The 14668-nt window shown below is 33.0% G+C and overlaps 1 protein-coding gene across 1 annotated transcript in view; it reads right to left on the bottom strand.

The window, feature by feature from the left end:
• Positions 1-14668, bottom strand: part of LOC129953935 (tubulin alpha-2 chain) — a 51461-nt gene that overhangs the window by 13509 nt on the left and 23284 nt on the right. Inside the window, exons 2-3 of the mRNA XM_056067483.1 lie at positions 9142-9243; positions 4099-4219 (exon numbers count right to left, since the gene is read on the bottom strand). Coding sequence (XP_055923458.1) covers positions 4099-4219; positions 9142-9243 — 223 coding nt within the window. The remainder of the gene's footprint in view (positions 1-4098; positions 4220-9141; positions 9244-14668) is intronic.

Here is a 14668-nt window from a genome sequence, read left to right as displayed (position 1 = left end):
GCAGATACCACTGCCAAGAAATCCGGTGGGATGGACTAGGCAAACGCAAATTCAAAGTCTACGATGGATACTACGGCGATTGCTATCGAGACCAAAGGCAGTGACTAATTAGGGATATGTTGTTAGAACTACATTCAGGGAAATGTCTTGAGTCTCAACAGTGTGAGAGAGCGCATCTCGATTATTCACATTTTTTTTTAATTGTGCGCTCACTCAAGGGGAAGTGAATACCCTTATAATGATTATACACAGTGCGAACAATTAGGAAGGGAGAATAGGATTGGAAAGGAGATACCGATGCACATTGGGTTTGAATTGAGTGGGAAATATTGAGTCTGGTAAAGTACTCCGCATTCGTGAAGTGCGACTAAAAAAAGAATCTCTGTACTTTACTGTACGTCCGAAATTGACTCAAGGGTAAAGTGATGGGCAATTCTAAAAGAACGGGTATTAGAGTTAAATTGTTTGAGGGGAGCAATACAACTAGCTACTTTACTAGAACATTGTTTAATATGAAATACAAACGTTTCTATTAAACAACGATCACCTATCAATTTTAGAGGTCTGTTTTGAATTCTGTCCAAAACACTCAAGTATGTCATTGGAGTACCTGCCCAGATATGGGAATTGTACTCGACTTTCGGACGAATATAAGCTTTATAGATTGTAGCAAGATCAGAAGGGATAAAAAACTTCTTGCATGTTCGGAGAAAACACTTAGCAGCATTTTTGGCGTTGTCAAATATGTGCTCACTCCACAACAAGTGGTTTGTAATGCACATACCTAGAACTGATAGCTGTTCAGTCTCCTCGATGCAAGTACCACTCATAGATAGTGGCATTGAGAGAGGGTTACGCTTTTGCGACAGTGGGCAGCATTGAGTTTTCAAAGCATTAAACTCTACACGATTTTTGATGCCCCATTGGACAATGCTGTCAAGATCAGAATTTATTGAGCTTATCATACGCTGCCACTGGTAGTCCACATCTGCAGGACAAGGATGCGAATCTAAAAAGCTGAGGGTATTGTCATCAGCGAAACAATTAAGTGGGTTAGAAGTTTCAGACAAAAGTTCATTTATAAAAATATTGAAAAGTGTTGGAGACAAAACGGAGCCCTGGAGCACACCAGCGTTTATTTTGTGAGTATCAGATTTAAACGCGTCCAATACTACTTGAATTGAACGGTCGAAAAGGTAATTTCTAACCCAACGAAGAAGAGATTCATCAATACCAAATGAACACATTTTCGATAAGAGAGCTTGGTGCCAAACTCCTTTGAAATATCAAATGTACTTTTTCCAAAACGATGTAAAGATTTGTTCCAGTGTACGGTGAGATAAACCATGAGATCATCGGTGGATCTATTGCAACGAAAGCCATACTGCTGGTCATTAAGAAGCTTTCGATCTTCAAGTTATTTCTTAAGCTGATAATTAATCAGCGTTTCCATGATCATGGAAAGAAGGGACGTGAGTGCTATTGGACGTTAGTTAAAGGGGAGGATGATTCGCCTTTTTTAGGGACAGGATGGACAAATGCAGTTTTCGCTCCACTCGGGAAGAGACCTGTAGAATAAGACAGATGGAAAAGCTTACGCAGTGGTTTTGCCACCGTTGAAGAACACCTCTTCAAAACATTCCTCTTCGGATTTGTAAATGTCAGGATTTTTAAGTACTTTAGTATCTGAACATCAACAGCAACATCAAGGCTAAATTTGTCAACATAAGCCTCATATGCGCAGATGCAGTCACCAAAAGCATATTCCTCGAGCTCTTGGACAAAACATATGAACAGTGCCCTGACTATGGCATTAAAATTGTTCTAGGAGATTTTAACACTAAGATAGGAAGAGAAGATATCTTTGGTGGAACAATCGGGAGATACAGCCTTCACGACACCACCTTCGACAACGGATTCAGGCGAGACGATTTGGTAGTAGCAGTTCTCACATCTTGACATGGAAATCTCCTGATCAATCAATTGCCATCGACGAACGATACTTCTCAAGTAGAAAAAATATACGAACATTCCAAAGGTTCTTCATTGACTCGAACCATTTGAGTTAAGGTACAAATGTCCTGATCCTGTTAGAAGACGTTGGACGTCATTTTTCCATCAAGTCTTTAACAACCTCTTAGAAAATCCTATGCTGCCTGCATTAAGCATTAAAAACCAGTATCAACATTGTCTTGCAGCCATCATAGATGCCGTCTTTGAAGTGCTAAGTTTTGTACGACCACTACAACGAAACAGCTGGTTTGACGATGAAAACCAACAAGCTTACGCTTGCTATATCGAAACTGAAGTCCAACAATGCTTCTGGAGCTGGATGCATTGCTGCCAAATTATTTACAGCAGCAGACGATGAATTGGTAAGGAGCATGCAACAACTCATCTAAAAAATATGGTTGGGAGAAAGCATGCCCGATCAGTGGAATCTGAGCATAGTTTGCCCGATACATAAAAAAGGAGTCATTGTAAATTGCGCAAGCTACGAAGGCATCAGTCTCCTTAACATTGCATATAAGATCTTTTCTGCCGTATTATGTGAAGGTCTGAAGCCGTTCGTCAACAAACTGATAGGTCCTTGTCAGTGTGGCTTTAGACCAGGAAAGTCCACTGTCGACCAAATATCCACACTACGGCAGATCTTGGAAAGAACCCAGGAGCTTCAAATCGATACCCACCATTTCTTTATCGATTTTAAAGTCGCGTCTGACAGCATCCATAGGAAAGAGCTCTACCGAGCAATGTCTACTTTTGGCATCCCTGTCAAACTTATCCGTTTGTGAAGAATTACGATGGAGAATGCACGCTGCTCTATCAAGGTCGGAAAAGATCTCACCGATGCATTTGATGTCAAAAAAGATTTTAGACAAGGCGATGCACTGTCATGCGACATCTTTAATATCGTTCTGGAAAGAATTGTGCAAAACTCAACCGTCAACCTAGAGGCACAATCTAGCAAAAATTCTAAAAATGATATTGACATAATTGAAAGATCAAAGCCTTGTCAGGGCTTTGAACGACGACATCTGGGACAAAAGGTCACTATGGATGTAGTTAAGGACTTTGTCTACCTTGGTACCGCTGTAAAATCAGACAACGACACCAGCGCTGAAATCAAAGGAAGAATAAATCTTGCATGAACAGTTCTTTGAGATATTTTTGGTCTCGTCTGCAAAGATGGAGAGTGAAGGAGAACATACAGCACTGAACTGGTTAAAAGAATTAAAGTCCAACGTCTAACATGGCTGAGTCATGTAGAGCAAATGGACACCAACGCTCGACTCCGGAAAGTTTAAGAATCTAATGGTTGAATCACAAACATGCTTCGGCTGCTGCTTCGTCTGCGTTACGTGGGCCGGCTTCGAGGTTGCTTTGAATGACATTTCTATTATTTCATCCTTCCAAAGAGCAAATATTTTGTTTGTTGACATTTTTTTTACAGCTGTTGATCTGTCAGACAAAGCAAATGTTCAGATAATTGAACTAGAGCTTCCGTTTGGAGTCACATTACGTTACATTATGTTCTTTTCCTTACGATTGTCAAACGAAACGTGAGGTCGAAGCTCCATTGTGATAGCATGCATTATATTCCTATGGCTGAACTCGTAAACGTCAGGTGAAGCCAAAGCTGAAGCGTATTTGTGATTTAGCCATAACAAGGAAGACCGCGAGAAGGAACTCAGCCAACTTGACGGGCAAACTGGAAACAGCTAGCTAGGAACCGCACAGCTGAAGAAGCATATTAGTTGAGACCCATGTTTGCCCCGGACTATAGCACCAACTTAAGTAAGTAAATAATAACTGTAGGGTTTGAATTCGCTGTCAAGGAGGACCGCTTTAAAACTGTTGAGAAACTAGCACTCAGAATATTGTTTTTAATATGGATTCGTTTACTTGGAAATCTGAATTGCATTAATCTGTGGTGGAGTTTTAAAAAAAAACTGTTTGTGTAACTAATTTATGTAAGTCCTTAGATTTATGAAATTTTAATGAATTAATTCTGTTATATTTAAATTTAATGTTTATATGTTTCAAAAAAAAGTTCTGTTTTAAAATTAAAAGGAAATTATTTTTAAAAAAACTTACCAACTACTGTAGGTTCCAAATCAACAAAAACTGCCCTTGGTACGTGTTTTCCTGAGCCGGTTTCGCTGAAGAATGTGTTGAACGAATCATCACCTCCACCAATAGTTTTATCGGATGGCATCTTTATTTATGCAAATAAAAGATATAAAACATTAAAAACAAAATTCCCTGAAAAATTATTCATCCATAATGATTGAAAAAGAATCTAAAATATCTCCACTGCATTGAAAAAAGAAGAATATTAAAATGATGTCATTGTTCTTTCATTGAAGCGAAACTGCCTGCATATTGGCAATAAATGTTCTTTTCGATTAGGAATTCCAATAAAGAAAAAATTATTGAGAAATCATAATCAATTTCCGAAACCAATTTAAAATTCATTGAAGCATGTTATATGATTAAGGGGCTCGAAATTGTGTCCATTTCTTCTCAAGTTTGACTTAATTGAAATAGTCAAACTCATTTATGCAATCAAACCTTAAGAACTTCAGAAGTGCAGGTGTTTTACCTTCAAGTCCTGACAAGCTTCATAATGAGCCGGAAACAAATTTATTTTCACCAACAAAAAACAAAACTCATCGCCAAATGACACCACCTGCATTAAAATCATCAATACAGTTATTTTTGGTGGTGGAATTAATAGTTTCTTAAAGAACATGAAACTGAATGCATTTGACGTATCTGTCAATCAGAAAAAACAAATACTTTAAATTACCATCAACGACTTGAAATGTTGGTAATAAACTTTAATTACCTATTAATAAACGTTTTTCTTCTTCAATTGCGAAACAAAAAGACACTGAAAATTGAGTCATTATGGTTTAAGGGTGCGTTCACAATGAAAGTTCAAAGTTGTCAAATTTGAGTTATGAATTATTTAATACTTATTATGAAATACATATTGCTACGTCATTTTAACTATTATAGAAGGAGTATTTATCAATAGTCAGAAAACATTTGTAAATGTCAAACAATTTGTAGTGGATTTAAATTGATGAAATGTCATGCATATCTGTCAGTTACAGTTTTGTTTTTATATTGTTCCTTAAACTTCAATGGCTTCCTATGTACCAAAGATATGGAAATATTTAAATGCTAATCTGTCTTCTTTTTGCTCTCAATCAGTCTTTATTTGTTTATTGTTCGCTGTTCAAGCAAAGTTGCATCATCTGTTTGATGATAAATAAAATAGACGCAGACTTATAGTTATGAGTTCAAATTTCTTATGATTGACAGACAAAAGATCAGCGAACCATTCCAACTATTTACAATTATTGTGGTCATTGTCATAATATAGTACTCTATAATATATAAGAGTACTCTTTAATACATAAGATGTAGTCTAGAACTAATATGTTCAAAGTGATATTTTTTCACTTCAATTGATTGATTGATGCAGTAGCTTGTAGAAATGATAAGCAATCGACTGTATTATAATATATAACAATAGGTTATGTCAAATGTCTAGCCACAAATAGAAATGTTGATGGTCATATTTATAAATAACAGATAATTGATTTCTCAGGTGATTTTTAGCTAAACCGATTATTTAAATCTATTTTGATACTAACGTTCTGAGTTGTTTTTATTTAAATAGATCAATAATTATTCTGATTTTAAGTTGTATGACTCTTCTTTTAAAAAAAAAAAAATGACCTTTTAATTTAAAAGAACTAAATGTCATTAAAGTTGTATAGTTTTATATCATAATTCATTAGTTTAAATTTACCGATTTTGGTATCGTTCAAGAATTGTTTATGCAGTAAACGTCAATTTCAACTAATTTTGGACCTTAATTGAACCTGATTTAATCCAGCAAACGTCTCTAGTAAAAATTACTGAACTGTCAATATTTTAAAGGATCATTCGCTTTATAGTCTCAGGTCGATACGGCCTGCATTTGATAACTGTCAAACTAAGCTGTCATTTGAAATGTCAGTCAAAAAGTTTGCAGCTAAATGACATTAAAGTTGTATAGAATTATATCATAATTCAGTTATTTCCATTTACCGATTTCAGTATCGTTCAAGAAATGTTTATGTAGTGAACGTCAATTACAACTAATTGAACCTGATTTAATCCAGAAAAAGTCTCTAAAAAATTACTGAATTGAATTGAATTGAATTGAATTAATTGAACCTCATTTAATCCAGCAAATGTCTCTAGTAAAAATTACTGAACTGTCAATATTGTAATCTTAGGGCGGTACGGCCTGCATTTGATAACTGTCAAACTAAGCTGTCATTTCAAGTGTCAGTCAAAAAGTATGCAGCTGCAAGTATTTAGGTTGCTAATAAATCATTTTCCCGGTGTTCAAAGCAATAATAGTTTTTTTTTTTTTCATTGAATTAAAGATCATGATTTCCTAAAATGGTTTGTTAAGAATAAAGTTTCTTTTTATTTTTTTATGTAATCGAAATGTCTATTGTGAAGTGGCATGAAGTAAAAGTGTAATATTTTTTAGTTTTCTGTAAGTTTTGGTGTTGAAACAGTTTAAATTCATTTTTAAGCAGTATTCACACGAGTGCGACCTACAAACGACGAATGAATTACAAAATATCAGTTTATTAACGTTTGAAGACATATTTCCACACAAAGTCTTAACAAAACGATAGCGATATAGTTTCTATTTGATGTATGATGCATACTTTTACTTTTTAATATCATTTATTAATAAATTTAAGAAAACAAATTTATTGGTCGCGAAAGAAATTGTAGTTGATACGAACTGTCAAACTCTATTCGCGTTCCACATTATCCACACTCGCAACGAATAAAATAATAGCGCGCACTTAACCTAAAAAAAATAATTCTTGTTTCGGTTTCGGTGGTGAATGGTCTTCAGCTGTGGCACAATTGTCAAAGTCAAACTTCATTCGCGACGAATTAAAAACTCTCATGTGAAAGAAATGTCAAAATTGACGAATGTTCGTTGGTCGTGCTCATGTGAATAGTGCTTTAAATAAGCCTTAACGCAGTTTTACAGAGAAATCATAAGACGCTGTTGAAGAAATAGTTCTAGTCCTAGTGTTTTAAGATTGATGACTTACTGTATACAAAGGACGTACTGCAACGGGAATAGCTGTCAAATTCAATGTTCAATTCAATTAAATGTTACGAACACAACTCAGTTCACCAACTTTTAACATATTAATTTTGACATTTCGAAATTTATGGAGAAATATAGCAGGTATGTCAGTGCTTTTGAATGTTTATTGTGTTTTCGTTGTTGAATTATAATGGATGAATATGAACAAAATATTTAAGCATTTTTCGAACATGAGGTTTTGTGGAACTTGGAACAAAAGATTCAACTTCTCACCCCAACAAATGCGAACAAAACATGAAATTTTTAAAAAGCTGAATCCTTCATTTTGAAAACGTAAAAAATAGTAAATAATGCAGTTTTTGACAGCGCAATCCTTTTAGATGTAGCATTCAGTTCCAGTGACAGTTGTCTATTGCGTTCAGGCAGTAAGACAAGAAAACAATCAATCTAGTTAATAGTGAAATAACTCAATCATCTTTTTTGAATAAACTTCATTAAAATGCACTCACCGCATTTCTTGACAGTTACGAAATTAAATTTGACATTAATATTTTATTTGCATTTCATTTGTTTTATATCTCAACTAATTTTATAGGATTTCTGAACACGTCATTCTTTATTATTATTAATTTTTTTCCTAAGAAACGTCATTCCCATAATTTTGTTGTTTTCCATAAACTTGTCATCCTATAAAAGACTACATCAAACCTGAATTATTATCTATGCATCAAATGCTTGGCAAAAAACCTAAAATTATAGCTCCTATTTCATTTGTATTTCAAGCTGGCAAACCACACTCTAATTTAAAATGTGTAACTTTGATCTTTTGATCTTCATATCCAGATTTGCAATATAAAAATCCTTAAAACTCACTCACTACATTTCTTGACAGCTACGAAATTTAATATGACAGTAATATTTCATTTGGGTGAGTGTTCTATATTAACCAATTTTATGATTATAGGATATTTGAACCCGTCATTCTTTATTATTATGGATTTTATTCATACAAAATGTCATTCCCATAATTTAGTTGTTTTCTATAAATTTGTCAACCTATAAAAGCCTACATGAAACCTGAATTATTATCTTTGCATCAAATGGTTGTCAACAAACCTAAAATTATAGCTCATATTTCATTTTTATTTAAAGCTGGCAAACCACAATCTAATTTAAAATTTTTAACTTTGCTCATAATCTGCATATTTATTTTTGCAACATACAAATCCTTAAAATTCACTCACCGCATTTCTTGACAGTATTTCATTTGCCTGAGTGATTCTATATTAACCAATTTTATAATTATAGGATATTTGAACCCATCATTCTTTATTATTATGGATTTCTTTTCTAGGAAACGTCAATCCCATAATTGACTGTTTTCCATAAACTTGTCATCCTATAAAAGCCTACACGAAACCTGAATTATTATCTATGCATCAAACGCTTTTCAAAAAACCTACAATTATAGCACCTTTTGCATTTTTATTTAAAGCTGTCAAACCGCACTCTAATTTAAAATTTGTTACTTTGCTCTTTTGATCTTCATATTAAGATTTGCAATAAAGTCATATTCTTCTATTTGATTCTAAGAATGAAAGAAAATTTATGACAGTTATTTTCCTATAAAACTTACAAGTGTCACAAAAAGTAACAAATTGTTCAACATCTTTCATTCTCCAGCTGCAAACAGCCTTAGAATAAATTTTCCTCCATTCGAAATAACTTCATTCTCCTTAAAGCATTCGGTAATTTATAATCACTGAGTAAAATACCCCGATAAAGTTCCTTAGCCTTTCTATAGATAAATAAATATGCAGCTAGTTGCAAGAAATTTGCATTTCAAATTTTACTCGCATATTATAGGAACAATATATGCAAGTGTGAAATTAGATTCTTTTTCCTGATGTTTATACTAAAAATAATTTATTCATTTATTATATTGCAAATGTATGAAATGTATATAGAATATAGATGCGCCAAAGAGTACTAACCTGTCCATCGGGTTGAATACCATGTTCAAGGCAATAGAGCTCCCAACAGGCATTACCAATTTGTACACCAGCTTGTCCAATATGTACTGAGATGCATTCCCTCTGTAAAAAGAAAAAAACAAAAAAATATGATTAAAGAAAGTCGTAGCTCGTCGTCTTCTTGTCGTCAACCAAAAGCCCCAACCCCAACACTCTTACGGCCTTTGCCTCACATCAGCCATAAATAAATTTTTGTGAAATTTTATTTGCAATTTAAGTTCTAGCTCTCGAGAATTATTCGAGTAGGTAAGGTATATGAGTATAGAGTACATATGAGTGGGTCCATGGATAAAAAGATAAATCTATAAATACAACTTAATGAGGCCTTCGCTTAGGCATTTGCATTTTGTGCTGAAGCACATACTTATGAACTTCTTATACGAGTTTTCTGTCAGTGCTAAAAATGTCTGCATCTCTGCATCAGCACCCAGCAGCACCCGGCCGTGCTTGGATTGGATATGGATAGAGTTGCATCAGCACCACCCAGCGCACCAAGAAAAAAGGAACACTATATTCTGAGTGGTGGTGGTCGAGATCGAGACCAATGCTTGGAAAACCTATTTTCGAATGGATTTTTTGGATTATAAATTTTGTCTGCTTTGTTGCCAAGATAAGTGCAGTAAAAAAAATAACCATAAGAAAAGAGAAAGAAAGGGGGAAAAGTATAGGTTCTATAACTTGCTGAATGATTCTTGGAGAAAGGAATTATATAGACTTGAAGAATTTGAAGTTAATCTATATAACCAAAGACACACGGACATAATTAAACTTATGCCCACACAAAGGGAATCATTTTATATGCATGCATATTTTTAAACTGCAATGCATAACAACGAACGCGAACAAAAGACATTCCTCTTTGTATATGAAGATTAAATTTCCCTACAGAGAAAGATTTCAAATGGTTTGATTGTGGAGGAGGAGGAGGGTAGAGAGGCAAGAAAGTTGATGGAAGGTCTTTAATAATCCATGTTAAAGCTTGTTCCATCTCATGTTCGCATAGATATTACATTTTTTAGAAAGAGTACTCCAACTTTTATTAATTTTGATGGCAATACTTTTGACAGCTCCATTTTCAATAACTCTCAACTGACAAACGTCAATTTTATTAAGGTCTGCCAACACTTCACACAAATCACTGATTTTTGATAGTTTAATTTGTGTGATTCACAAATAATTTAACTAAATCTCTTTTATGGAGTTACTTAGCTCATTTCAAGCAAGCAAAAATAATTATTTTATTACAATAAGCCAAATTGACATTTAAGGATATTCTAAAAGTCAATAAAAGGTCCGTTCGCGTAACCTCTTAAAACAGTCCAATTTTACGAAAAAATACGAAATTTAACCAAATCCTGTTGTACTCAAAAATTTCCTAGTTTTTCGTAAAAGAGAGCGCTCACGAGAGAGTAAAATATTTCCCTAACCTACGAATTTCAGCCCAAGAAATTTCTTTGGGCTGATTTGTGAAAAGTGTCAAACTTGATAGAACTTCAAATAAAATGCTCGCTTTCGCTGTCACTTATAAAACTATAAATTCTTTTCCAAAGAACGGCAACAAGATTGCAATTTTCAAGTTTCAATTTAATCAAGTTTTTTCATAAAAAAAATAATAGTCCAGCATGATGTTGCTTAAAGTTCATGTTGACTTAATTTATCCATTTACAAAACAAAAAATAAATAAATTCTAAGGACAAAATGAAACGATGATAATTCCAAATTTATATTTTTTTGACAGTCAAATTGTGGGAATAATTTGTTGTTTTCCTGTTGCTTACTTTTTTGTAGTTTTGTCTTTTTGTGAGAGAATTTTACCCCACTCTTTAAAATATCTTTATTACGAATTTTAGTGAAGAAAGTACGCGAACGGACCTATTGTCAGAACATTTAAGAATTTGTTATTATCTTTCAAACAAAATTTGTTTAAGGTCGATATCTCTGCTTGAGCTACATATGTCCGACGAAAAACGATTTCCGGAACTTACGGAAAATAAAAACGTTACGTTTAGTACGTTACGTACTTACCTATGAACATGGAGAAATGTCAACATTTTCAATTTGACACATTTAATATAGAAAATGAATAATTACCTCAAATAAACCAACTAATAACTTTTTTCTCAACGTCACAAAATTCGTTTCTTTATATTCAGCAATTAAAAAACGATTATGCCTTCAAAGTGAATCCTCTTTTTAAAAATCATTGAAGGTTAACTAAAAATTTTGAACAGCTGCAACAAAAACTAGGTTATAAAGCAAAATAGCTGTCAATTTGTATTGTTACTCGTTTCTGTTTGACTTTTCGAAAAACTTTTGAACGTAAGAATTTGCTTAGTATTAGTTGATGGAGGGTACTGCACTATGCATTCTAACTCTAAGTCCTTCTCAAGTTCATAAATATTACGTTTGTAGTTTGCTTTTCATGATGGCAATACTTTTGACAGCTACAATTCGTAAAACACAATGGGCTGGTGCAGCCGATATAAGGTACTTGTAATTTAGGTGTCTATTATCTGATTGGCCAGCTGCCTATAAATTACCTTCCAATTAATCCAACTTTAATGGACAGTTGACTGGAAAGTTAATCAAGTAAAATTTTCCTAACTAAAGCAGTATTCACATGAGCGCGACCAATAAAGACATATTTTCACACAAATTCTTAACAAAACGCTATCAATATAGTTTCTATTTGATTTATGATGCATACTTTTACTTTTTAATATCATATATTAATTTAAGAAAATAAATGTATTCGTCGCGAAAAAAATTCTAGTTGATACGAACTGTCAAACTTTATTCGCGTTCCACATTATCCACACTCGCAACGAATAAAATAATCGCGCGTTCTTAACCTTAAATAATTATTCTTGTTTTGGTTTCGGTTGTCACAGCCAAACTTTATTCGTAATGAATTAAAAACTCTCATGTGAAAGAAATGTTAAAATCGACGAATATTCGTTTATTCATCGTTCGTTGTGAATACTGCTTAACACGTTAAGTTTACATCTGTCAAAATGACAATTGATAATATTTTTTCATTCAAAAGAAAGCTGAATTTTATTGCTCTATGGTTTATTTGTTTTCTGCACAACTTCATTTATTGCTTTCTGTTAAAGGATTTGTTGTCAATTTCAAAAAAGAATTAATTAATATTTCTTTACAATACAATTTGGGATTTAGCTTGCCTGAAGAGTGTTTTGTAGAAAATATAGTGTTTGGTAGTTTTTGTACTGTGAACGTACAGTAGAGGTTTGTGAAGTAAAGTTCTAAATTTGAAATTCATGACATTTAAAAACTATCTAGTTGCCTTGGTATAAATTAACGTTCAAAGAATGAAGTTGACTGTAAATGAAGGCCCTTATGTTATCTGAACCTACCCAATGCGTGAAACTTAAAAAAATTTAAGCAGAAGCTGTCATCCAAAACGCGTTAGTTTTGTTGTCATGCTGTGTTTGCTAAATAAATTCACTATTTTCTTTTTTTAGTTCTTTTCAAACTCATTAAAATGTCAAAAACTGCACAGCATCAAGTTAAAAGTTTTCAATTTGATCCCTCATATAAAACTTCCAAATGTCAAAAATCTGCACAGCATGAAGTCATCTTCATCTTCGACTAAAACTTCACATTGCAGCGCTGCGTGTTGATTTTTTACTTTTGAACTTTAGCAGTACTACAATGTTCAGCTTCACCACGGCTGCGTTCAATCTCAGACAGATACCTTTTTGTTAGTGTTTTACGTGTAAAATAAAAGCTGATCAAAAACAGCGGAGATGTCAAAAAATGAATCCAAAGGTATCCAAGAATTTCTGGGGAATGTAGGTATCTGACAGAACAGCTGATTCAACACATGGTTGAATTTCAAGAAACTTGAAAATTGATTTAAGGTTTTTGTATTTGTCGGTAAACAAAAAGATGAAAAATATTAGTTGAAGTTGTATTTGTATTTGTTTTGTACATTATAGACGATAAAGAAGCTACAATTGTAATCCGAATTTTAGAAGGTAATTATGATCTATTTTTTAAACTTTAAAATTGACTTGTTTTGTTCTCGTTTTGTAGACGACCAATTTGCTAGGTCTTACCATCAGTCTGGTGTCCAGCATTCTGAAGTTGAAGAATCTCATCCTGATCCATTAAAGGTTTTATCTTACAACAATTTTAAATGTTTCTTTGCTTTTTGTGGACAGCTGAAAATTGTTTTTATTTTTTGACAGCTATCTAAATACAGCTAATCAAATCGTTTAACAAGGTAGCAAAAAATCAACCTATCCAAATTACCCTATCCAACACGAAATTGAACGCAGCGCATGTGTTCGCCCAGTTAATTGTCAACTGTCATTTTGTTTAAGGTTCGCCAACATTACGCAAACAGTTGGCGGTTTGCAGCTTCTTAGCGAAAAAAGTAACAGAACAGTTTAACAACTAATTAAGGAACATTTTAATACAAATTAACCAACTAACAACTTTTCTTCTAGTTATTAGTGAACATTGACACTCATCATTAAGTCAGACATGCATTTTGTGACAACTACAAAATTCAAGAATAAATTCAAATTGAATGAGTATTAATACGTTCCACCCGTTAGATTAAAATTTCGAGATAAGTCCATGAGTATTTTTAATTTAATTGAGCTATTAAAAAACCATTTCTTCTCCATCTTCTAATATTAATGGCGTTGAAGTTCTGCATTTAACGAAATACTAACCATGGAAACTTTTTCCCATCAATAATATTCTTGTCCTCATCACAATGCTAACTTCTCCTGTAGATACTTTCTGAATGAATGAAATCAAATAAACTTTTTCACTAGAATTTTTGTTTGTGTTAATTCATTATAATGAAAATATAATTACAACTTTTCTGTGATAATGATTCTTTTATTTATTCACAAAAATTCTTTCAGATAAGTTTCAAATAAGAATGTTTTATGTGTTTAAAGGTGGAAACAGAAAATCTATATCAAAATGAAGGCTTGAGAAGAATAAAAGTTCATGTTTTACGGAAGTGCAATTATTTATGAATTTCTTTTGTTTATTATTTTAGTTTTTGTTGTCAACTTTTTGTTTGTTTATTTGTTCTCATTTTTTGGTTTTTATTTGGAATTTTTATATAGCGTGATAAAGAACATTCAGATATATTATTATGTAAATTGGGGGGGGGGGGGGGGGAATAAAGAGAGATAAGTTGCCTTAGTACAATTACCTAAAGTCAGGCAAATAAAGGAACACGTTTTATTTTTGGTTTTGGTTCGAGATTGAGATTATACCTGTATGAGATATGGGACTAAGTGCGTTGCAATTAATTAAATGAAATATTTATTCAGGAAAATATTTAAATAAATTAAGAGTTTTTTATTGCACTGGCACGGTCACACGGTGAATAGTAAATTTATTATTTGAGTTTTTAATTTCAAAGAAGTAGAAACAATTTAAATACAGACATTTTGAGGATTTAAAAAAAAGCTATTGAAAGATTGTATTTTATGTT

Source organism: Eupeodes corollae, chromosome 1 (assembly GCF_945859685.1).
Source record: "Eupeodes corollae chromosome 1, idEupCoro1.1, whole genome shotgun sequence".
Classification (NCBI taxonomy): domain Eukaryota; kingdom Metazoa; phylum Arthropoda; class Insecta; order Diptera; family Syrphidae; genus Eupeodes; species Eupeodes corollae.
Note: the sequence above shows the minus strand (reverse complement) of the source record. Positions and strands in the feature narration are given on the sequence as shown.